At 36.0% G+C, this 26,498-nt stretch overlaps 1 protein-coding gene across 1 annotated transcript; it reads left to right on the top strand.

The window, feature by feature from the left end:
- The first annotated feature begins 24,393 nt into the window (after nt 1-24,393).
- On the top strand, nt 24,394-25,283 carry LOC113326462. Its single transcript, XM_026574187.1, has 2 exons — nt 24,394-24,810; nt 25,173-25,283. The coding sequence occupies exons 1-2, from the start codon at nt 24,394-24,396 to the stop codon at nt 25,281-25,283; spliced, it is 528 nt and encodes a 175-aa protein (XP_026429972.1).
- Nucleotides 25,284-26,498: the final 1,215 nt, after the last annotated feature.

Below are 26,498 nucleotides of genomic sequence, written 5' to 3'. Positions count from 1 at the left end.
CTGTCCGCTGAGGGTCCCTTTTATGATGGCCTTAGGTAAGGGGTGCATAGTTATGACCAGGGCGCCGACGTATTCGGTTGAGCTGCGGGTTCCTGGGAGTCTGGAGCGTTACCGGCCATGTCCGTATGGCAAGTCCTGGATACGATGCACTCGGTCCCAAAGAAACCCCACCTAGGGTGTGACTTCGTAACCAATAGCCATATCGGCGAAAGGAATAAGAAGTCACGAAAACAACTGACCGTCGTAATAACTGGATGGGAGGATACCAACATGCATGTTAGGGTTAACCTCCTTGAAGGGGAAATCAGAAGGAACATAAAGAGACGGCACCCTCCAGATTAGGGAGCTGCGTGACCAAAAAAGACGGCAATATCATGGGGCTATTATTCATGGGAATAGTTAGGCCTGTCGTATTATCTCGAAGTAAGACCTCAGTAGAGAATGTTAAGGTGAGGTTGATGGATCATTATTCGCAAGAATAATGAGCGCCTGAGACTTCTTCGAATTAAGACCTTTAATGAGAGGGTGGGGAAAAATAAGACCTTAACTAGGAGGCGCAATAAAACCTCTTATAGCCACATACAAGTAGAAGGCAACTAAAACCTTACCCGTAACAATTTACAAAATAAGTACAAGAGGCACAAAAGAAAACAAAAGCAAAGGAAAAGAAAAAAAGAAAATGAAATTAAGAAATATGATTATCAAGTAATACACTTGGAGGCAATGAAGCGACGCAATGCAAGAGCTAAAGTTGAATGAATTCGTGGATGGAGCGGACTTGGAACAAAAGCGAAATCGATGAGGCAAAGAAAGTGAGCATGCAAGGAACAATGAAACAACACAAATCAAGATCAAACAACGCGAAGATCAATGGATGAACGAAGAATAAAAACTATGCAACGAGGAACCAAAAAAAAAACGCGAGGTAGGATCGATACCTTCAAGACTTAACGAAGGCATTAAGGTAAACAAGGGAAGAGGAAAGAAAGGAGCATCATATGGATTTTCCTTCGGATAGCTTAAGTTTCTTCATCTACCAAAGAAAAAGGAGGCACACACGTATGGGGAGAAACATCGGTTGCAGGGGAAAGACAAGGCGTTAACCGACGACGAAATAATCAGACCGGTGAGGATGACCTTAGGGAAGGCTCGATACACACTTCTGACACGGACATCGCATCAGAGGAAGAAATGACTCACGAAGAGTAGTAGGAAAACATTGGTGAAGAACACATGACGTTGGAACAGTTAAAGAAAACACTTCGCCTTGAACGGAGGCGAGACATGAATCTAGCGGAGCAACACGCACTACTGATGAGACAAAATGCAAGGCTGGTGCTACAAAATCGTCAACTTAATGAGGAAACAACAGCTGACGCCATATACTTGGAAGAAAACACGATATCGTTAGAGGAGACTTGCGCGCGAGGACGACGGAGGAGAGCGACGAAGGAGACGACAAAGAGAAAACAACAAAGAAAGAAATCTGAGAAGAGCGTTGGAGGCAACAATATGGGAAGATCAAAGACGGAGATATGAATAAGAAATGAGGAACGAAGACGAAATGAGGCTAGAAGGGGAGAGGCAACGCGATGTAAACCGGAGACACGAGGAAGCAGTCAGGCGTAGGGAAGGAAGGCTAAGCGTGATGAGAGGCTATCATCAGGAAGAAAATGAAGGAAACCTGAACCAATAAGTCTTAAACGAACTACGAGATATGAGAACACTGACAAATAATTCGCGAAGAGGAAGCTTGAAAATCATCAAAACCAAATTTCATGATCAAAGCTCGAGGGAGTATCAGGAGGAATACATAGCCATGGAGGAAAGGCAGAGGCAAGTTAGCGAGGTTATGCCGATCCCGACAAAAGAAGGAACTTCTCGTCTCTTACCAAGAACGATGCACGCTATGGAAGCTATCTTAAAATACGAGAAAGGAGAGCCTCGAACGTAATCTATGCAAAGTGGGAAGCTATGTCAAGTAGAGATCAAGAATGGATTGATCAGAATCTTAGGCATGATGAGTCAAGACGAGGGAATTAGGATCCACGAAATAATAATGCGGGATACCAGCAAAGAAATAACCAAGGACCAAGGTTTGGAGAAAGAGATCCATCCCTAGATAAAGCAAAATGGAAAACGAGGAAGGAAAAAATAATTGAAGAAGAAGAAATGACGATAATCGAAAAAGAAACACCTGTTATCAAAGAAGAGTGAACCACACGAGGTCGAATAAAGGCAAACGGGTGTCAACACAAGAGATAGTAAATAACGTCGAAGGAAGGGAAACACAAAGTTTTAGTAGCAAGAAAAAAGATACTCTCGAAGAAGGTAAATAGGTGGAGCGGTTGAAAGAAGAGCTTTATCAAGAAAGACGAAGGAAAGAAGAGGCATGGTGAGCGAAATGAACAGGAGGACTTGAAAAGATCCATAGAAGAAAGTAAAAAGGAGTTCAAGGAAAAGGAATATCGGACTCAGCAGTCAATGACGATCGCTAAAAGGGGAACATCGAGTGGGACAACAAGCAATGTCTCAGCAAGGGAAAAAACAATAGAATTGACGGGGCCTCTGGAACATGCAAACCCGAGATTGCAACATTATTTTCTCTAAAGAAAATGGATAACGTTAACGAAGATATCTCGCTCACTACACACTTCGTCAATTTTAACTCATTACATGTAACACGATACTCGCTACTTCTCACCAACATGAAGAATCAACAACCAAACATATCAGGGAAAATCGAAGCAAAGCAAAGAATGGTTCCAACAACAACTCATGGTTGAGGAATGGTGCTTCTATACCATAATGAATCCTCGGAACTTCACAAAATAATAAGAGGCAAGTATATACTTTTCAAGTTATTATCCTTTCGCTCGTTCGTTCCTTCGTCAGCAAAGGTCAAAGTCATCCACTCAAACACCACACGTCTCGCTCCAAGAACTATACCAAGACGGATTTTTCCTTAAGGATCGCTTTCCAAGCAATACTCTAGGAAAAAAGGGAAACATGTAGAAACCAAAAACCATACTCGACATGTGGCGTCCAATGAAAGCCGGTGTAGTATAACATCGCTAGGATAGTTTACATAGTATCTTAACTTAGTTAGCTTAATTAGTAAGAAAAGGATATACTTGTAAATTCACTTCTACTCTCTAGTACTTAAAGGAAAAAGAAAGAGAGAGAAAGGGATCATATTTATTTTTCTCTAACTTCATCTTCTTCCCCAAAACTAGATCTAGAAGAGCTCCAAAACTCATTAATGGAGTCTCATCTTGTAAATCAATAAATCATAGTAAAGAACCATGTATGTAGACCAATTATGACCGAACCATGTAAAATCAAGTGTCTCATTTACATTCTAGTACTTTTATCATCATTTTGTGAGTAATAAGTTTAGATCCATAAATTCTTTAGAGATTAGAAGTTGAAATGAGTCAAGAACAAGAGAATACAAGTTTGAGTGTAGCTATGGATTTTTCGTAGTTACAGGTCGTGAATAGTCTCATTTGGAGACTAACTCCTTCAATCTGAAGGAGTAGTTCATATGAACGAGTGATCCGTTATGGGAAAGAGAAGCAGAAGAGTATGTGGCTAACTGTCTGCCCAATTATAATTATTTTTAAAATTGTAGTATATTCCAAAAAAGAAGAAAGGGGAGGGAACTATTCAAATTTTAAAATTTAAGAATTTTTTTTTAACTGTCCTCCAAACAGTTTGTTGTTCAACTTTATTTAAATTTTTATAATATTTTTTCTGGTTTTAATTTCTATCCTCCAACTGCTGGCCATTTGGGTTGATATTTAGTCATCATCCAACAGTTGGCAGTGCAGTGAAGACTACAACCACTCCTTCACCTGAAGGAGTATATGAAAGACTTTGGGGTGAAAGGGGATGAAGGAGTGCCATAACAGGACCTGATTTGAACTAATTGGTAGTTTCACCTTCATTTTGAACTACTCATAGGATTTTCTCAGAGGAAAATATGGCTTATTATTATCACGTCGCGCGTAATGATCCGGTGCAGATGCTCAAAATTATTTCAGCTAATTAAAACCATAAGAGTCAGCCCCCTTAAGATTCAGTTCACTGATAGCTGATAGGAATCTTGATTTGAATGATCATAAAAGTCGGTTTTATGAGAATGTTTGGCTACTAAAAGCAGAAACAGTTTTGAGAATTTGAAAAATAATTTGGGCCATTTACAGAATGGTCATACTTTTTGTAATTGGGTCACAAAATGGTCACACCTTTATAATTCATTCACAAAACAGTCATACTTCCATCCGATTTAACACTTTTCAATAAAACGGTGTTATATTTTTCTAAAATACCCTCCTTTAAAATACCTGTTAGAGCATTGCTCGGTTGAACCCACCAAGCGTTGGTATGTCAAGTTTGGTTGTCATATTTTAGTGAATCAATACTCATGTTAAGAGTCGCTTGATTATGTACTGGAGTTAAACTTCGTATAGGTTAGCTTGAAAGTATTAGGATATGAGACATTACAAGTATTGCGAAGTCTTGAAGATGTGAAGAAGCAAGGAGATACAACGACAACAATCATCCTTCCACTTGAGGTTAATGATATTTTACTTGAACTGTTTCATTCCCTAACGTATCTTTCAAGTCGTGCATATTGAAAACATAACTACGAAGCATATATGAACTCTAGATAGACATAGTATTAAGGAATACAATACGAGGTTTATTGCTTTACCATTACACTTTTTAGATAAGACATCGCCATAATCATTTGAATGCTATTGTGATTATGTATGGGTATGAGGTGAGGATTTCATCCTAGGGAACAATGTTTACATGTGTTTTATGGAAGTAAGTTCATAAACTTGTTTGTGAACCGAAAAGGAAATTGCCAGGAGTTATTGGTTTTGTTATTCATTACATATCTTATGGACAACCAATATGTGTGATAGAGTATAACCGCTCACAACTTGTTGTGTTCTTGGTAGAACTATTCACAAAGTCCTGACTTATGTATTGGTATAACTTTTATTAGTAAAACTAATCTTAAGTAATCACCTGTGGTATGATCGGATTATGTCTGACCTTGGGGAAAGGGAACCGATCCTAGTAAGGAAAAGGGAACTGATCCTTGTAAGGAAAGGTAATCGATCCTAGTAAGGCAAAGGGAACCAATCCTTGTAAGGGGTGTAGTACATCAAGGGGATCCTTGTATGTGCTGCAGCAAGGTTTATAGCAGAAAGGGGAACCGATCCTATGGACATGTGCAACACAAATAATTTAGATACCATATATATGTGGGAAACCGATCCTAGTACCTAGTCAACCGAATCTTTGGGAAGCTAGTGTGACTATGCGTAGTACTCACATGGAGGTAGAATCGAAACTTGTTTTGGTAGAACCGTTAAACCCATGATTGTGATTGAATGTTGGTTTGATCAATCACGTAGTTCTTGAAAGTCAGATGAACAAATTCTAAACTTGTTTGGAAGTGTGGAAAATGGGTTTCAAGGTTATAAGTGTGAAAGAGAACTTACAAGGTAAAGATGTCGACAAACTTTGAACACGTGCTGTGAATATTTAATTATATAATTATTCAAAGATATTCCTTAACGGCTAAGGGAATAGAATCCCAGGATCGAAATATAAGTAAGTTAAGAATCTTTTAATTAAGGTTATTAATTTCATTTTGTAGGGAAATTACAGAATTAGTAATGTGCATTTACTAATTAGATTTTTCGAGAGATTTCAATAGTTATTTTTGGACAGAGCATTTCCAGGAATTATGGAAACCGAATTTGTGCTTTAATGAATATCTTGAGAATATTTTCGGTTTTGGAAATTCCTTGGTGTCCAAACTTCCTTGTCTATAAATACACGAAGTTTTCCTTTCTAGAAAACTAATACTTCGTAACAAAAGATTTATTCTTTTTTTGTTGTTACTGGTGTAGCCTCCTATCGGAGAGGAGAGTAATCTAATTAGGTAAAATATCTTACGGCCGCTAAGTTAAAAGTCTTCTTTGAGATTGAGAAGCTCTAGCGCGACCCGTTGGTGAGAAACTAGATAATTGCGGTTTATCTTTGTTTTCGATTAATTTGATTGAATAACGGTGGTTGAAATCTGATTGCACCTAGTTTTTTTATTCTTGAGAATCTTCTCTTCTGATATAAGATTCACTCAAACTAGGTCAGAGTTTCAACAGAGATCTTTAGACTGTTATTAGTTTTAAAGACGATCTTGTGATAATCCATTGTTAACAGACTCCGCTATGTGCGTGATTGATCACAAGAGATTCAAGTGATTGTGTGCAGGTTTTTATTGAAGATTTAAGAAGATTTGAAGACAAGGAAGATATTGAAGATATGACTTGGGTTTTACAATCTTCGGTGTGCACAATACCTGTTTCGGTAAAAGAGGATCCAATTAACAATCGGTTTATCCTTGTGGTATATTGGATTGATTAGTTGAGTAGATCGGTATCAACATGGTTCTTCAGATTAAAGGTGTTGTTGGCTTAATCTTAATCGATTACCTTTGGGTGATTGAACATAAGATAGATCTATACCTGATGAAGGAGTTTATGTTGAGATAAACGGAAGAGCCTTTGTCCGACTCATATCACTTGGTTGAATAGAGTTGATACCAAACATATTTCTTGTTCCTTTACTGTTTGGAATACGAACCAAAGGGATTGATCCAAGTACGTGACTTATTTATAAGTTGGAGGAGTGGGAATACAGACGAAACTAGGTGAACTATAGGGTTAGTTAATTGGTCTCAACTATAAGAAGTTAGTGTAATTTTGTGTAGCGGCTTAATCTCGATAGTATTCAATTTTGGACTAGGTCCCGGGGTTTTTCTGCAATTGCAGTTTTCCTCGTCAACAAAATCTTGTTGTGTCATTTACTTTTATTTTCCGCATTATAATTATTTTATTATAATTAAATTAGATTACACAAACGTTAATTCCTATTTACTTGATAAGCAATCCTATTGTTTTTGGTTAAGTCCGAACCTTTGTATCAAGTAAACATACTTTGTTGTTGTATTGCCTCGATCTCGTATCCATAGACGATCACACGAAGTGTGAACCGATTAGTTGTATTGTCTCGACTCAGGCCATATACAATCACTTTCGGAGAAAGGACTTATAGGTAGGAACATTTTTAGTATATTTGGGTACCCTCGCCTTTTCCAATACACTTCCCATTTAACTAATTAGGTGAAGTGGTGGTGGTGGTGGTGGTGGTGGGAGCTTAAGAATCTTAAACCTCGGAGGGGAAGCGGTGAACTCTCTGGGTGAATGCGGTGTAACGAACTTGAACGCGGTGTAACAAACCTGAATATGGTATAACGATCCTGAATGCGGTGTAACAGTGTGTAAGTGGCGATACCTCCACCTACAAATAGCACCACCGTCAAAACAATTACAATGAAGGAAAATTTTGAAATTGTGTATGGAGGGATAAGTAGGGACGACACATAGGTACTTTGGTTAACATATTTAACTGTGAGTCATCACTTAACTCTCATTTTAACGGAAATATGACCATTTTGTTAATAGTTTGTAATAGTAGGATGATTTTGTGGATCGGATCCTAATACTGTGACCATTTTGTAATATTTCCAAAGTTTTATTCAATAAGAAAAGTACATATTTTCTTCCAAAAGTCATTTACAATTTTGGGTGTGTAAGAATTTTTTGCTTAACCACTATTGTAGCATGCACTCATGGAGAAAGAGAGATACATTGAGGATGAGTCTTTGGATTTCGCATTGGTGCAACTAGGTAAGACTTAAGAGGCACTAATCGATCACCATTTGAGGTGACTATTGATGCAACATGTGTTTCTAGAAAGATTCAAATTAAAGATATGATGCACATAGAGCTTAGTGAATTCCAAGTTAAATACCTTAGAGTTATTCTCAATATCATGGAATAGTTAAAGCAGCTACAATTTGACGGATGGTAGAAATGATTCGAACTAAGCTTGCTGCATGGAAAGAGAAACTTCTGTTTTTTATGGTCTACAATGTTGTTGTTCATTGATTGGTGCTTATGAAATCATTTATTTGTAGTACCTCCATTTACAATGTGGTTGTTTATAGATGACCAGATTTTAATAACCAAAGCTCATAAAAAAATCATAAGAAAATTTCTATGTCTAGAGATGGAGAGGTCAGGAAATCCATTACTTCATTCTGGGAACAAGTCTGCACCCCTCATACAAGGGAGGTTTAGTATTCAGAGACTTGAAGTAATCAACATAGCCTTACTATGAAAATCATGTGGAAGCTTATTAACTCTAAAGAAGATTGGGCTCTATTCTTTAGTGTCAAGTTCAAAAACAAAAATGGGCAGTGGAGTTCTAATTGGAAATTACATATTTTTGGCATGGCCTGAGGTGGGCTTGGGAGTTTTTGAAAGAAGATATTAGCTGGTGCATCGATGGTAAAAAAGTTTCAGTTTGGTTTGACACTTGGATTGATAGTTTTCCTATAATTGACAGAATTGGTTTTTCTGAGCATGTGAAGAACAATATTCTTATGAAGGTGGATGATATTATGCATAATGGTATTTTGTCTATTATTCCTAAAATTCTGCAAGATTTACTAATAAAATTAAAACTACCAGAAGTGAGTGGTGGTTTGGATGAGAACGGTGACTTAAAAAAAAGGATTTTTTACAATGTCAGCAGTAGTGAATAAGTTAAGGTTCAAGAATCCTAAATTGCAATGCCCAAGGTACATTTGGAAATTGTTTTTCATCCTAGTAGTGTAATCTATGTATGGAAGCTTGTGCAAGGAATTTATGTTGATAATTTTGTTATGGTTGATAAAAGGATTTGAAATAATTTCTAGATGCTGTATTGGTGAAGAAGCCCAAGATAATAAGCAACATCTACTATAGGAGTGTAAGTTTAGTGTAGGAGATATATAAATAGTTATGCCCAATTTTTGAAGTCTGTCTGCCAATATATTTCGAAGATGTTTGACACACAACAATACATAAAACTCCCCTCATTCAGGAAGTTTGGGTTACTGCCATAACGAAGGAATTGTGGTTTCAAAATATAGAAAATTATTTGATGCAATGTTTCCAGATGCTCAAAGTTTCAAATGTAGAATCATGAAAATGGTTTATGAAGGTGGCTAAAGAATGAAAAGAAATAAATGGAGCTACTGTTGGAAATCCTGGAATGTAGAGGTGTAAAACGTGGCGGTCCGGCATAGCCCAGTCCACGAAATCGCGTGTATAGCGTGTTGTGTGTTGTACTAGGCTGTGCTAGAGATTCAGACGTGCTGTATTGTGCTGTGCTAAATGGCGTGCCGTGTTGTATTGTGTCAGAAAAATAAACGTGATGTGCCGTGCTGGTTGTGCTAGCACATGATAGACACATTTTTGTGTCTAATTTGTCCTCAATGTCTGTATTGTTGGAACTCTATTTTTGTACTAATATTGTGTTTTTATGTATTTTTAGGAAATAAACATTTTTGGAAAATTCGGCTTGAAAAGTTGATTTTGTCACCCGGAGGACAAGTGTTATTCGGACTCCCAAGTTTGGATAAGGGGTAACCTAATTACTAAGGGGCACCCCCAGGTCACCCAAGGCATCTTCTATTCGGACACATATACAGGATACGGGAGGTCATCTTCTCAAAATTCAAAATCAATTCTTGGTGGGAAAAGAAAGTTGTTCTCTGGCAGATTTTTGGTTCGTGATTTAGAAGTGTTTTAGCGAGATTAAATCGCTGTAATTCTTCGGAAAGGTCTATTTGGGCTTAACATGCGTCATATGGGTGTTGGTTTCGATCCAAATTGGCTAGTTAATCCAAGAGAAGAAAAACAGGGAAAGCACTATCTGTGGAATGACTTCGTGTGTATACAGCGTGCGTTACTTCATCAGAGACGCGTAATAAACATGATGGTAGAATGTCAACACCATGCAGACGCGTGAACAAGGTAAATAAGAAAATAATTACGTAGAAAATATTTTCCGAGAATAAAACTCATTAGTGGAAGATTATTCGAATTGATGGCGGAGAGTTGGAGGTGCTGTGACTATATAAATGCTTCTGGGATGTCATAGAACGGCGGTCGAGAGTTGGGAGAAGAGAGGAGAGCGCGGGAAGCAGAAATCACGAGTTGAGTTTCTGCTGCTGCTGCCATTGATGAAGGCCAAGAACACGAAGAACGGACTTGCATAGACAGTCGTTCTCCAACAGTGTTTACGACGCAGAGTAGTGGGTCGTAGTTTGGGTCTTGCAACAGCATAACATTTGTATCGTTCTTCTTGTAACAGTTGAACAGCGCCTTTGCAAGAGTTATTTCTGTTGCAATTTTTCTGCTCAATTGTTTTACTCCCTTTAATCAACTTTTGAGCTTTATACATGTATTTTGAGATTATGATTAATATGAGGAGCTAAACCCCAACACTGGGGCGATGGAGGAAGCATTAATTCATCTATGTGGTAATTTTATTGAATTCTATATTTACTTTTTGCACCAATATTAATTGAATTAAGATTTTAATTAATTATTTGTGATTTTATTTGATGGTTTATGCTTAGTCCTAGGGATTTTTGATATGCCATGCTTAAAAAATACAAGTAATATTTTATAAAATCTACTTTGGCAAAGAATAGAGTTAATATTCATTTTGTTTTGAATTATAATTGCCTAGAATTAATTTCTGAACCATTTAAGAAATGAATTTGGCCGAATCCTAAGCCCCAGTTTCTCGCACCAGTGTTAATATTTTTTGTATATATTTTTATTTTTAAATCTTTACAAGTCCGAGCAACGAACTTTTACTACCACTTTCAAAACTACAACAGCACACTTATTTTATGTTCTCCAAAATAAATATTTTTGAGATATTTTAGTTATTACATGTATTATTATATAAATAAATTAGCATAACGAAAATAAAATGTCAGAAATTGGCTAAAACAATGATTTTTTTGTGAAATATGTATCAAATGTGATGTATTATGTAGTATTTTACGCATGACGTGGCGTGCTTTCTTCGCATCATGTGTTGTGCTGTGCCGCGTGCTAACACGTGCCGCTTGATGTGTTGTGCCGTTGTGCCTATTTTTCTGGCACAACACAACATATTAAACAAATGTGATGTGCCTGTGTTAGACCGGTCACGTGCTGTGCCGTGCTGTGTTGTGCCATAAACGTGTTGACACGTCCCAATTTACACCTCTACGGGAATGGATGGTTTTGGAATTATTGTTAGAGATCACTTGAGTATATGTTGTTTATGCTATTGAGTTAATAGTGGAAGCGGGATTGAAGCAGATCATTCTTAACTCTGATTCTAAAACTGTGATCAGTGAATTTGCAAGAGGTCAAGTGCCTTTGTTCATTAAAGCGAGATGGTTAAATGCAACTAGTAAGTGCACAGCAATTAAATTTTAAGAGGTAACTTTTTTTTTCGCTGATTTGACAGCTAAAAGGGCAGCTCAGCTGTCTGTAGGTGAAAAACACCTTCGTGTTGGTAGACCTTCTTTTCTGGCAAGTGTAAAAATGCCTGACAGCCTGAGTGACTGGTTTGTTTGTATTGGACTTGGTTAATAGCTGGCCCTTCTTTGGATTGTTAATTTTGTCAGCCTAGTAGTACCTTAGTTGTGATTCTGCACACACCCAAGTTTCATACTTGGATTTGCCCTGAGAGGGAATCGATGGCTATCACCTAGCGTTCTATATATTTGGATTCGTAAAGGTTAGAAGTGGGGCCCGTCTTCTGTTTCAGTCGGTGCAAATCACGGTCAAAAAGCCGAAATGAATCTAGACTTTTGTTTTTCCTTTTGTCCTTTGTAATTCTTTTTTCTAATTAATGAAATTCCTATGATTTAGAAAAAAACAAAAGGCGACTATAATAGGTTCACATTCTTTGGCGGAAAATGCATGCACAAGACCCGAACTGCAATGTGGAGCTAGTTTGGGTAAAAGTGGATTTCATATGGAATCCATTTCAATGTTAAAAGGTTATTTGGATACTAGAAGCGGATGTCAATTCCAGTAGTCATAAGTAAACATATTTTGTCTCATAAAAGTTTAGTTGTTATTTTTTCTGCTTCTGGTAGTGATTATGAAATTATGTAGGTACTCGAACTAATTTTTGATTTTTTTGCTTGGAGTCGAAAATCAACTTCTTAAGTAGGACCCAAACAAGCTATATGGTGAAAAATTGGACCACATGGAATGCATCCAGTGACATTTTAATTCATTTGAAATAAGTTCTCCGATTTATACAAAAAATAATTCTAATAAGACTTTTCGATTTATAATCTAAATTAATGAATTGTGAAAGCTTAATAATTGAAACAAGTAAAAATATACAAATTGAAACTGATATAAATTGACCACTTTAATTTCTTCAAAAAACCTTATGATTAAGTTCTCATGGGGCCTATAAGACTCATTGTTAGAGCATTGCTCGGTCGAACTCGCATTTGTTGTTATCTCAAGCATGTTTGTCAATGTTAGTGATCAAAACTATAATTCTTGATTTCTAGTCTACTATAGCTAAGGTCTCGGACTAGGATAGAAAGTGTAGTTGAGCTCAAGAACTCCATGGCAATCATCATATAAGACGAAGGACTACTCAAGGAACTGGTGCATCTTCATCGACTAAAAGGTATGTGGAGACTTGAACTTATCTATCACTCAAAAGTCTATTTATCTTGAGACAAAAGTGGTTTTGTTATATAGACTTAGATTATACACATTTGGTATTTCGAGCCGAGTTTACCTCGCCTATCTATTTCTCGAAATATATGTTGGTAAAGCTTTCGCTTTAGCCAAGTTCATCTTTACCTAGTGACGAAAGTCATGTTATGTTTCAATCACATTGAAAATTGCTCTGACGAAAAATGGTTTGTGAATAACAACTATATAACGTTCTCTGAGAATGTTTCAATGATTAAAATGAGAGTTTAGACTATATAACCATTTGGAGGATATAAGCATTGTTGTAGAAACACATATATGTATAAGTCCTTATTGCTTGAACTGAAGTTTGCGAACTTTGTTGATCAAGTAAACCGGAGAAGTGCGTGAGCTAAGTCCGCGAACTCAGTCCGCGAACCCAGTCCACGAACTGGCGAAGTTCTCAAACCAGAGAATTTCTGCTGGAGTTTTTGAACTCCATCCGGGAACTTAAGTCCGCGAATCCAGTACGCGAAATTGAGTAGGTTATGTCTAAAAACAATGTTTAGTGAACTTATCTTTAAAAACTAAGGAATGCAATTGCAAACCGTGTCTATAGTGTTCATGAACCGATTCATGTGAATCAAATCGTTTTTCCTTCAATTGTTTCTTGTGTAGTACATAAGATTTCCTTCCAATTGAACAACTCTCTAACTAGTTTATTTGAGTCAGTTGAAATAGTTATGGTGAAGAAGAATATGGTTGATATGAAAGTGATCATATGGCTAACCATTTGGTTAACCATTTGTTGAACCAACTAATGTACAAGTTTGGGTACGGTTACACAAGCCCAGGAACGTGCATTTCATTTGTGTATAACAAGCTATGTTTTCGATATAACAGTTGATAAGTATTAGCTTGAATCTAAATCATGTTTTCATCTAACGGTGAATATTGAATGCTTTGCTACCAAGCTAACATTGATTGCAAACCCTGATTTGAAAGAATGTATAAGGGAGAACACTAGCAACTGGGAAACCTAATCCCCACACATTCTGTGTGATACTAGTTGTGCTAAGATAGAGTCGATTCTCCTTTAACCTTTGGTTTCTTCTTCTAAACCAGATTAACGACTTAAAGACTTCAACGGGATTGTGAATCCAGACCGATACTACTATTCTTGTAGTTGTGTGATCTGATCTTGTTGTTTCTATCGTACGAGTACAATTGTAATAATTGTCTTGAGATTTCTATCTCCGATTGGAAAGATAAAAAGTAATCTCAAACATCTTCGTCTCATCGTTTGTGATTCCACAATATTTTCTTTCGTTGCGTCGATTAAGACTATTATGAGGTGACTTATAATACTAGGCTGTTCTTCGGGAATATAAGTCTGGATTATCAATTAGTTCCTGTTCACCTTGATTTATCAAAACACGGAACAAAACTCGTAGGTATATTCGTGGGAGACAGATTTATCTATTACCATGGACTTTTCTGTGTGATACAGATTTGTTTATTAAAGTCTTCGACTTTGGGTCGTAGCAACTCTTGGTTGTGGGTGAGATCATCTAAGGGAATCAAGTACGTAGCATCTTGCTGGGATTAGAGACGTAGGAGTATAATTGTACCTTGGATTAGTGCGAGATTGGTTGAGGTTCAACAACAGTCCAGACCGAAATTAGTTTGGAGTAGGCTAGTGTCTGTAGCGGCTTAATACAGTGTGTTTTCAATCTGGACTAGGTCCCAGGGTTTTTCTGCATTTTCGGTTTCCTCGTTAACAAAATTTTTGGTGTCTGTGTTAATTCTTTTCCACATTATATTTGTTTATATAATTGAAATAATACAGGTTGTGCGTTGTTTAATCAATTAGAATATCCGACCTTTTGGTTGTTTATTTAAATTGATTGACACTTGGATGTTGGTCTTTGGTACCATCCAAGTTATCTCTCTTTGATAAATACTCGCAGATTTCTATTTGCTTGAGTATAACTTAAATCGAGAGATTCAGATATAAACTCTTTGATATACTTTTTATCTAGATTGAGTCTGAATGTCTAGTTGATTCTCTAGAAAGTATATTGGAGTTTGTCCATGCAGATTTCTAAGAAAAATATTGAGTGTGGTAGTTAGACCCCCGCTTTTTCAATTGGTATCAGAGCAGGAAAACACGTTTAAGACCTTACAAGTCTGTGTTTCTAGCGATCTGACTCTATGGATAGAGGTGCTATCTCAATAAACGTACAACCAGTCTTCGACGGCTCTAATTACTTATGGTGGAAAATTCTATGCGAGCTTTTCTTCAAGCACGTGATATTCAATCATGGGTATATGTAATTAATGGCTATAATGCTCCCGTTGTGGAAGTTGGAGATGTAAATTTTCCCAAGGACATTGGTGAATACACCCCTACCGAGATAACTGCTGCAAAGAAAAATTCCGACGGTTTGAATGCCATTATACATGCCATTACCCCATATCTTCAGCACCATATGTCAAATTGCACTAAGTCTAAATAAGCTTGGGATATCTTAGAAACCGTATTTGAAGGAAATACCAGTGAAAAGGAAGCTAGGCTTCAAAACTCTGATTGGGAAAACCTTCGTATGGCATATGAAGAAACATTTGATGAGTTTAATCACAAAGTGTTTGAAATTGTTAATGCATCTTTTGCATTGGGTAAGACTATTCCTGAAAAGGATATTGTGATGAAAATTCTCAGATCACTGTCATCTAGATATGATTCTAAGAAGCATGCCATCGTTGAGGGAAATAACCTAGATAATCTCTCCAGAAATACACTGGTTGGGAAGCTTAAGATCTTTGATCATGAACATTCATCCAAATCTAAAGATGTTGCGTTCAAAGCACTAAAGGACACTAAATTACTTGATAAAAGTAAAAAAGTGTATATATCTGAAGATGATCACTCTAAGACAGATTCATCAGATGAAGATCTTGCCAAATCGGTCTCGATGGTGACAAGACAGTTTAGGGATCTTCTGCTGAAGAGAAGTAAACGGTTCTCCAGAGATAAGCCTAAGGCATCAGTCAAACCTCATAATCGTGTTCCTCCTAAAATTAAGAATACTGATGAAACTGATGATGAGGATATGCCTCAGTGCTCTAAGTGTAAGGGATTTGTTTATTTTTTAATCGAGTGCCCAAATCATAGAAAATACACTGGGAACAAAGCTCTTGCTGCAACTCTTGATGAAATGTATGACATCTATGATTCTAATGAAGACGAGAAATCAAGTGTTGCACTTCTTGGTGAAAATATTGATTTTGATCATTGTAGCAATACATACATCAATCTTGATATTTTTTCAGAAAATAATCCATCTATTCTAGAAGATAAAGTTGACCCATCCTTTGGAAACTCTGTTTCTAATGTTTCAGGTTCCACTATGTGCCTAGCTGCTTGCACATCTCAAAAGCCTGATTTTTTTCCTAAATTGACGTGTTCTTATTGTTCGTTAAAGGGTCATGAATTATCAAGGTGTTACAAGTACAAACACCAACGAAGGCACGTCAACAAACTTCAACGAAGAGCAAATCATTTAGCAAGAAAGCTTAAACTTGCTCAGAAGACTGCTGAGGTATGTAGGATTTTATCTTCGTCTAAGAAGTTAGTTTCCAAGGATAAACCAAGACCATTAGAAAAGAAAGTATGGTCGAGTCGTTTTGATAGACAAAAGTTTGTAGATTCCTCGCAAGAGGAAAATGGTGGACAAATTGTTGTTCACCGAAATGCAACTTGATTGTGTTGTGTTTTGAAATCTTGTCTCATGTGCCTGATCAAAAGAGACAATGATTTTGTACCTCTCAGGCTTTAGGAAAAGTTTTTTTTTCTTCTTTTCTTAGATTTTCCTTCTTTTTGTCTATCAAATAAAAGAAAGGGTACTATCGATAATTCTACTCTTCATAGGGTTGAGAGTTGGTCGTGTACGAACCTGTTTCAAGGTTTCAAATCCCTACATTACTTTTTCCTTCTCTGAAACCTCTTTTTATCTCAAGAGTACTGATCAAATTGTGATTTCCTCTCACAAACCCATACGTTTATGGATACTCCAAGCATGATGTCTTCTGATGGAAAAGACGTTAATATGATTGTTAAGCCATCAATCACAAAGAAAAAAGAAAAATCTCAATTATCTGCAACATTGAAAAGGAAGGAGATGCGAAAGGAGATTCAACAAATAAAGGCTTTTGTGTATAAGACTCATGAGATTCAGAAGGCCCTGGTTCGACAACATCAGTCAAGAAGGTTTATTGATATAAACTCCTATCTTAATGAACCTTATGTTCCAATGGAGGTTGACGACAAGGAGTTCGGGGACGATAAAGAATTCTTTAAAGGTCTTATTTCCTAGTAAATCTTCTATTTTTCTTGTTTTACTTAGAAGAATAACTAGAGTTTGGAATAGCCATTATTGTGATTACACATAGCTATTTCTAATTTTTTCATCTTCATGTTTTTATATTTATTGGTTTAAATTCTAAATTTTTTTGGAAGATGATTTTTGCAGTATTAATCTTTATGGTTTTATATATTGCAATATTGTTATGGGATATGTGTGTCTACGACCGTGAACTTGATTGTCCCATACTTTGTCAAAAGTAAGGTCGTTCAAGAGTTGATATATATGTATTGATGAAAGAATGAATTGACTTTTGAAAAATACAAAAGTTAAGTCTATTATGTCAATTTTTGATGAAAGATAGTTTAAAATCTTTTGTGTTCAAGGATTATGTCTATTGGATGTCATTGTGCAAATGGTGATGGAAAATATAATAAGTCCTTGATTATTCCGCAGTATTGATCTTCCTTGATCCATACTTTTGTGTACATATTGTGTTGTTCCATAAGGTGTCTTATGTTGAGCTCTATCGACTGAGTCATTGTTTTGGCATAGTTGTTGTTCCATGAGATACTTTGTGTCGACCATGACCAATTAAATTGATTAATTTTGTGATTAGTTTGATTGTGTATTTCGATTAGATTAATTATGGGTTTCTTGTGATTAATCTAATTGAGTGTTTTTAAGTCTCCATAAGTTTACTTGTGTTGAGCATTTCCGATTAAGTTAATCATGGGTTATCTTATGATTAATTTAATATTTTGGATTCAAATTCATACTTGTATGTAATTTTTTATGTCCAAAGAAATCCTTCTTTTCTGTTTGAAATTAAGGTCGCTCTTGTTGTTCTTTCGGGAATGACATATTATGGAGCAAAGTTCTTTATTAAACTTGTGGTTAATTGCCAAATCTTTGTGGGGAGTGCGGCTGTAGAATATTTTAGGGGTTATCTTGTATCTTAATAAACTCCTTGATGAATGCATTTAGCTTCGGCTTTATGATTGTATCTAAATAAGATGATATATGCTTTATTTTGTTCATGCAATGTCTCTTTTGGAAATTTCATTAGGATCTCATTCTTGTACCTTTGCCAATTTTATTGACAAAAAGGAGGAGAATTAATATGTAGTTCACACTACAAATACATATGGTTTTCAGATCATTATGTAAGGAGGAGTGGTTTCCATGGGAGATGGAGTATTGACTAAGGGGGAGTGACATATCACCATAGTATTGTTGTTAAAGTTGTGATACAATTTAAATTTGCCGCAGTGTAATGATATTATGACATTGTATAACAATGATTGAGAACTCTTGTTTCTCGTTGTTATAGATACGGATTTTCAACAACGATGATGCTAAACTTACAACCTTTGGGATCAACGGAGTACTTGGGAGTGACGAAAATTTCAAGTAATGTTGAAGATTAGGCATGTGAAATAGGAGCTACAAAAGTTTATTTATATATTTTTTGTATTCCATATGTATTGATAGTTTTGTCACTTGGAGATTGTTAGAGCATTGCTCGGTCGAACTCGCATGCGTTGCTATCTCAAGCATGTTTGTAAATGTTAGTGATCAAAACTATAAGTCTTGATTTATAGTCTACTATATCCGAGATCTCGGATTAGGATAAAAAGTGTAGTTGAGCTCAAGAACTCCATGGCAATCATCATACAAGACGAAGGACTACTCAAGGAACTGGTGGATCTTCATCGACTAAAAGGTATGTGGAGACTTGAACTTATATATCACTCAAAAGTCTATTTATCTTCTATCTTGAGACAAAAGTCGTTTTTCTATATAGACTTTGGTTATACACATTTGGTATTGCGAGCCGAGTTTACCTCGCCTATCCATTTCTCGAAATATGTGTTGGTAAAGCTTTCGCTTTAGCCAAGTTCATCTTTACCTAGTAGCGGAAGTCATGTTATGTTTCAATCACTTAGAAAATTGCTCTGATGAAAAATGGTTTTTGAATAACAACTATATAACGTTCTCTGAGAATGTTTCAATGATTGAAATGAGAGTTTAGACTATATAACCATTTGGAGGATATAAGCATTGTTGTGGAAACACATATATGTATATGTACTTATTGCTTGAACCGAAGTTTGTGAACTTTGTTGATCAAGTGAACCGGAGAAGTCCTTGAGCTAAGTCCACGAACTCAGTCCGCGAACCCAGTCTGCAAACTGGCGAAGTTCTCAAACCCGAGAATTTCTTCTGGAGTTTGTGAACTCCATCCGGGAACTTAAGTCCGAGAACCCAGTACGCGAACTTGAGTAGGTTATGTCTAAAAACGATGTTTATTGAACTTATATTTATAAACTAAGGAATGCAATTGCAAACCGTGGCTATAGAGTTCAGGAACTGATTCATGTGAATCAAATCGTTTTTGCTTCAATTGTGTCTTGTGTAATGCATAAAATTTCCTTGCAATTGAAAAACTATCTAACTAGTTCATTTGAGTCATTTGAACTAGTTATGGTGAAGAAGAATATGGTTGATATGAAAGTGATCATATGGCTAACCATTTGGTTAACTATTTGTTGAACCAACTAATGTACAAGTTTGGGTACGGTTACACAAGCCAGGAACGTGCATTTCATTTGTGTATAACAAGCTATGTTTTCGATATAACCGTTGATAAGTATTAGCTTTAATCTAAATCAGGTTTTTATCTAACGATGAATATTGAATGCTTTGTTACCAAGCTAACATTGATTGCAAACCCTGATTTGAAAGACTATATAAGGGAGAACACTAGCAACTGGGAAACTTAATCCCCACACATTCTGTGTGATACTAGTTGCACTAAGATAGAGTCGATTCTCCTTTAAACTTTGGTTTCTTCTTCTAAACCAGATTAACGACTTAAAAACTTCATTGGGATTGTGAAGCCAGACCGATACTACTATTCGTGTAGTTGTGTGATATGATCTTGCTGTTTCTATCGTACGAGTAGAATTGTAATAATTGACTTGAGATTTCTATCTCCGATAGGCAAGATAAAAATTAATCACAAACATCTTCGTCTCATCGTTTGTGATTCCACAAAAAAAAAATTTCGCTGCGTCGATTAAGACTATTGTGAGGTGATTGATAATACTAGGTTGTTCTTTGGGAATATAAGTCCGAATTATTAATTGGTTCCTATTCACCTTTATTTATAAAAAGGCGGAACAAAACTCGTAAGTATATTCGTGGGAGACGGATTTATCTATTACCATAGACTTTTCTGTGTGATACAGATTTGTTTATTAAAGTCTTCGACTTTGGGTTGTAGCAACTCTTGGTTGTGGGTGAGATCATCTAAGGGAATCAAGTACGTAAAATCCTGCTGGGATCAGAGACGTAGGAGCATAACTCTACCTTGGATCAGTGTGAGATTGGTTGGGGTTCAACTACAGTCCAGACTGAAGTTAGTTTGGAGTAGGCTAGTGTCTGTAGCGTCTTAATATAGTGTGTGTTCAATCTGGACTAGGTCCCGGGGTTTTTCTGCATTTGCGGTTTCCTCGTTAACAAAATTTGGTGTATGTGTTATTTTTTTTCCGCATTATATTTGTTTATATAATTGAAAAAATACAGGTTGTGCGTTATTCAATCAATTAGAATATCCGACCTTTTGGTTGTTGATTTAAATTGATTGACACTTGGATATTGGTCTTTGGTACCATGTAAGTTATCTCTCTTTGATAAAAGACTCGCATATTTATATTCGCTTGAGTATAGATCAAATCGAGAGATTGAGATATAAACTCTTTGATATACTTTTATCTAGATTGAGTCTGAATGTCTAGTTGATTCTCTAGAAAGTATATTGGAGTTTGTCCATACAGATTGCTAAGCGAAATATTGGGTGTGGTTGTTAGACCCCCGGTTTTTCACTCATGATTGATCCAACCCAAGGGTTGAGGATATATTCACCTACCCTTCAGGATTTTAATATTATTATTTATTTATTGGGTCGACCGACCGGAGGGTCCGAAAGGAAGAAGTCCCCTTTTATAGCCACTTTGAAAAAAATGAAACCTCACGTAAATGTGCAATTTGATAAAAATATTGGACATGGTTTGGTGGTTTGCACTTCATGATGCCAAAATACCTCTCCCTTTTAGTCCAATTACTATAACTATTTACGTATCCTATTTTTCTAAGGGTATAATTGGAAAGCAAATTAGAATATAACATATCTAAAATTCGTGCTTTGGAATTTCACAATTTTTAACTCGTTGGAATGATTTTAAAGAGATCTATGCAATGTACAAAAAATAATATCAAACTTAGAGTTTTTAAGAAAAATTCGGAGGTGTTTATCATTTTAGACGTAATTTTCGAAAATTGAATGCATAGCCAATATGCAAACCACCACAAAGGTTGCGTAGAACATTACGTAGCCATATTTTGGTAGTTGCGCATCAACTAATTTTCCGTCGCGACTAATAAAACGATGTACTTCTCCTGTTTCAGGAAAAATGATACTTTCACTTTAGGCACAATTTTCGGAAATTGAATGCATAGCCGTTATGCAAACCACCACAAAGGATGCATAATATATTATGCAGCCATATTTTGGTTTATGCATCGACTAATTTTACGTTTCAGGAAAAGTGATACTTTCGTTATGTTTAAAGCAAAATGATACTTTCATTCTGTTTCAGGAAAAATGATACTTTCATTTTTTTTTTCGATTTGGTCTATTTTAGGCAAAAATGAAACTGTGAAAATATCTGTTTTTCTGAAACGGAGATAGTATATGCCTAAAAATATCATTCCGACAAAAAAAAAGGATGCATAACGAATTATGGAGCCACCACAAAAGATGCATATCAAAGTTTATATACAGTCGTATTTTGGTTCATGCATCCACTAATTTGGTTATGCAACCATTGAAAAGATGTATATGTCTCAAAAATAACATTCCAACAAAAAAAAAGATGTATAACGCGTTATGTAATCAACGGTTTTTTGATTTTCTTTGGTCTGCTCTTCCCACCGTGGCTAGGGATGTACATGGTAATCGTTATCTGCTAAAACCGAACCGAACCAAACCGATTAGAAGAAAACCGAACCGAAACATTTACTAATGGTTAGTTTTGGTTTAAAAAGATGAAAACCGACCGTAACGGTTTCGGTTTTGGTTTGATGTAAAAACCAAACCAAATACCGATGGTAAAACCAGTTAGCTTTGATGTATCTCATATTAACCATTAGATCTATCTTATATTAACTATATTTAATTTTATCCATAGGTTTACGCTATAAATGTCTATATTTAATTTTACTGAATTTTAATATGTAATTTTTTTGTGTAACTGAATGTAATCTTTCATTTTTCTTTTGTATGTTCCTATTTTAACTGTGAGTTACATGAAACTGATAAAATAATGGAAAAAACGAAACCAGATGGTAAAATTGAAACCCAGCGGTAAAACTAAAAACCAAAACTGTTGGTTAATGGCACGGTTTTGGTTTGGAAACTCAAAAACCAGTAGTAACGGTTTCGGTTTGAGCAAAAACCGAACCGAGACCGACCATGTATACCCCTAACCGTAACAGCAGTGTTCTAGTTTATTTCCAGGTAGAAAGAAATCCATTGATATAAACAAGAAGTTAGAGGGATGAAAGCAGGACTATTATCCAATTATTCTCCAGGTACATCAAACCTTCTATGGTGTTGGTTACCTTATCAGCCATACAATTAAAATCTCTATTAATAATTTAGTTTTGGAGAAAGAAAAGTCATTTAGAAGAACTAAGCAATCCTCCTGGATTTAACAATTCAACCAAGCTAATCTGGTCAATATTTTTGTTGAGAAAAGAAATCACTTTCCTGGCACCACATCTAAAGAGGACCTTGCCAAAACCCCAGCTTTTAACCAACTTCACAGCTTCTAATATGGCTGTAAATTCTGCTTCTTCTAGATTTTTGCATGAGCCCTAAAATTGTTGTGAAGTTACCTGTAAAGTCGGATAGAATAATACCAACACCAACACCAGTTTCATATGCACTGATGCTATTTTTTCCTTTCCGGCAGAATGCAATTTCATATTTTAATCTAGGCTTAATCTAACAGAAGAAAAGTCCAAAAATTATCATCTTAAAATCACAACTTTAAATACCCCGCGGTAATGATTAAAAAGTAACCACATTTTGCTTTTCCTGACCCAAAAACGGAATCTTAGGCCGAATTTAGAGGACAGTAAATGCCCCTTAAAAGGGACCAAACGGGCATATATCCATTAAATGTTCCCCAAAGGGATAATTTACCTGTCACTGGTCGGAGTATAGATTTATAGGCCAAGCCAAAATGGTGTGATTGTGACCTTACATGGTCAATTTATTGTACGGCGAACTGTATCTTTTAAGTTTATGGGTTCAACTTAAAGACGATATCAGGCTTCTACGGGCTAGCACTATGGAGAGCCATTTCCATTCCGTATCCTTCAAATGTATGGAAGGGATGGCACAAGGATGGCAAGCTTGTTATGGTATTCTCTCATCCCTTCCCTATACTAAACGGATACTCAGTACGCGTATGAACAGTGCCAAGCGGGTATTCAGTACGCGTATAAGTCAACCCGTTGACTTGACCAAAAACGGGTACTCAGTACGCGTTTCGTAAGTTTAAGTTCTCAGAACTTCGACCCAGTCGAGCATTTCTTCTTCTTTTCTAATTTTCATCCTCTCAAAGCCCTATCTAACTCCTCTTACCCCCTTTCGATCTTCATATTGATTCATTGCGATTCGATTGCTTAAATTAAAAGGGTTTGATCGTTACTACAAGGTGAAACAAATCCATTCTTCAATTTCGAACATCCAAAAAATCATCTAAGGTGAGTGATTCTAATGTTAGGTTTTCAAATTAATTTGATTTTAATTTTGATGAAATTGTTGATATTAGGTTGGTTGGATATATATGTAGTATAGAATTCAATAATGTTATTAAAACACATATTTAGTGAAAAATTCATAATTATTTGTTGCGTGTCTTCATTTATGTTGAATAAAATCTTTGTAAACCACTACCAAATCAATGTACAACCTTGATAAACTTGTATTTATGTATGCTATACACAAATTGATACTGTGTTTGTTGTTTTCTAAGGTACATAATGAGTCTAATGCGTTCTTATGTGAGAGTTAAATATGGAATTTATTTGGATACCTCTAGTGATAGTGATGAAGAAGGGAAAGGTTTGCTAATGTTTACACAACTATGTTTGGATGAACGATTGCGTATAATTAGACAACCTGTACCAAGGGAGGTACAGACACGTAGTGTAATAACGCATGATCGAGTGTGGAAATGATGAATGATTATTTTACGCCTGGAATCGGTTATACCTCTAGAAAATTCAAATAACGTCTAGGCATGAGGGAAGACTTATTCGATAAATTGTTAGGAAAATTGCTTGAAGTCGATCCGGAATGGCATCAACGTCCGGATGCAACCGGTACTATGGGGCATTCTCCGCATATGAAATTAGTTGCGGTGATGAAATGTTTATGCAAAAGTACGCTAGCTGATAGTGTTGACGATTACACTCGTATGGGTGCCACCACAATATACAAGTATCTAAAAAGATTTTTCCACACCGTTTGCATGACTTTTGGAGAAAGATATTTGCGTGATCCCACTCCTGAAGATGTTCAGAGGTTGTTAGCTGACAATGCGGACCGAGGTTTTCCTGGAATGCTTGGTAGTGTTGATTGTATGCAATGGCCAAGGAAGAATTGTCTGGTAGCTTGGCAAGGAACTTACGGGGATAAAGATAAAGAGAGTAGTTTGGTATTAGAGGCGGTGGAATCATACGATTTGTGGTTTTGGCATGCTTTTTTTGGAATGCCTGGATCAAACAACGATTTGAATATGTTGACACACTCACCCCTTTTTGATAACATGCTAAAGGGTGTACACTACGGGAAAAATCATCATTGACGACTACAGATTGTAGTTGTAGTATCCCTACGACAACTCCATTTTATGCATTGTGGAAGGGGGGTATTGTAGAAAGTCCAAGCTTTTCTACAATGCTTGACTAAGAGTTGTAAAGAGTGATGTGATTCATGGTTCGACAATATTTTGCCAAAGTTGTGATTCTCTTTCGATTTTTTTTTGAAAGCCTAACACAACTCTTGCTTGTGTTGTAGGACTATCTTGGACAACAAAGGATGCGTATCGTACAAATATGTAACACAACACTTGTTAAAATTGTAGGACTATCTTGGACAACGAAGGATGTGTATGGTACAAATATGTAACACAACACTTGTTAAAATTGCAGAACTATCTTGGACAACCTAGGATATGTATCGTAGAAATGTGTAACAACTCTTATTAGTATTATGAATAAGATTTGCACTACACTTGTTAGAGTTGTAGAACTATCTTGGACAACACCTAATTTGTGTAGTTGAAATATGGAACACAACTCTTATCAGAAGTTGTGTGCATAAAACTTTTTCTAAAAAAAATTTATAGCTGAAACCGAATTGCCAAAAGTATTTCACATTCACATTAAGCTGCCAGTATAACACATTTACATTCATTTAAATGACCATTTATTTAAATTATAATGAAATGAAACCTGCATCCATAAATCCAAATGACCATTTATGTAAAAATCAATATTCATTGTACAATTCATCAGTTAGCACTTAACTTTAAAAAAATTATCCAAGTCTACAAGTCCTAGCTAATGGTTCTAATGTGTCTTGGATACAATTGTAAAGCAAACCAGCAAATACTGAATCTCCACAACTTGTAGTCTGCTTTTTGCCCAGATTGGATAGATGCAGTTGGAGGTTACTTAGTAATTAACACCTGTGGAATTTCCAAGAGATTCAAACAAGTTAGCTTTCTCAAAAAGTACTCCAACAAAATCCCTTAAAGAAAATGAAAAAGATTGCAGCAGATAGTTATCAAGTGACAGAAGTGCATGTCATACAATAAAAAAAATTATTCGAGTTCAGTTCCAACTTCCAAGGGAACTACCTAATTTCATTAAGGCTCTTCATTGCTTTCTTTGGGAACATCTGAATCTGTGACTGATAAAACACAAAGAGACCAAAGAACAAGAATTAGAAATGCACGAGCCAAACATAGGTGGCTTATACAAATGGAACACAAACCAAATGCAGTAAGCTAAATTTTAAGCCAACTACATAAATTTAGCAATATTCAAGGACAATCAGATGTATTTCGACATACGCAGAAAACAAACATACTGCAAACACTATGAGTTTGATAGAAACGTTTAAAAACGGAGAGAAAGAAGTTAAATGTACAGTACATCCATAAAAAGCAAATAATGGCACAAAGTAAAACTCATCCAAATTCAAAATCCATAAAATAAATGCAACCTTTTACCTTGTGGTCAGAGCCTCCATTCGCATTTAGATCAACTCCATTAAGTACAAAGGGGATAACATTTATCACGGTATCAACATCTATAACCTTCAAAGCACCAAGTACCT

This window comes from Papaver somniferum, unplaced genomic scaffold (assembly GCF_003573695.1).
Source record: "Papaver somniferum cultivar HN1 unplaced genomic scaffold, ASM357369v1 unplaced-scaffold_10, whole genome shotgun sequence".
Classification (NCBI taxonomy): Eukaryota; Viridiplantae; Streptophyta; class Magnoliopsida; order Ranunculales; family Papaveraceae; genus Papaver; species Papaver somniferum.
Note: the sequence above shows the minus strand (reverse complement) of the source record. Positions and strands in the feature narration are given on the sequence as shown.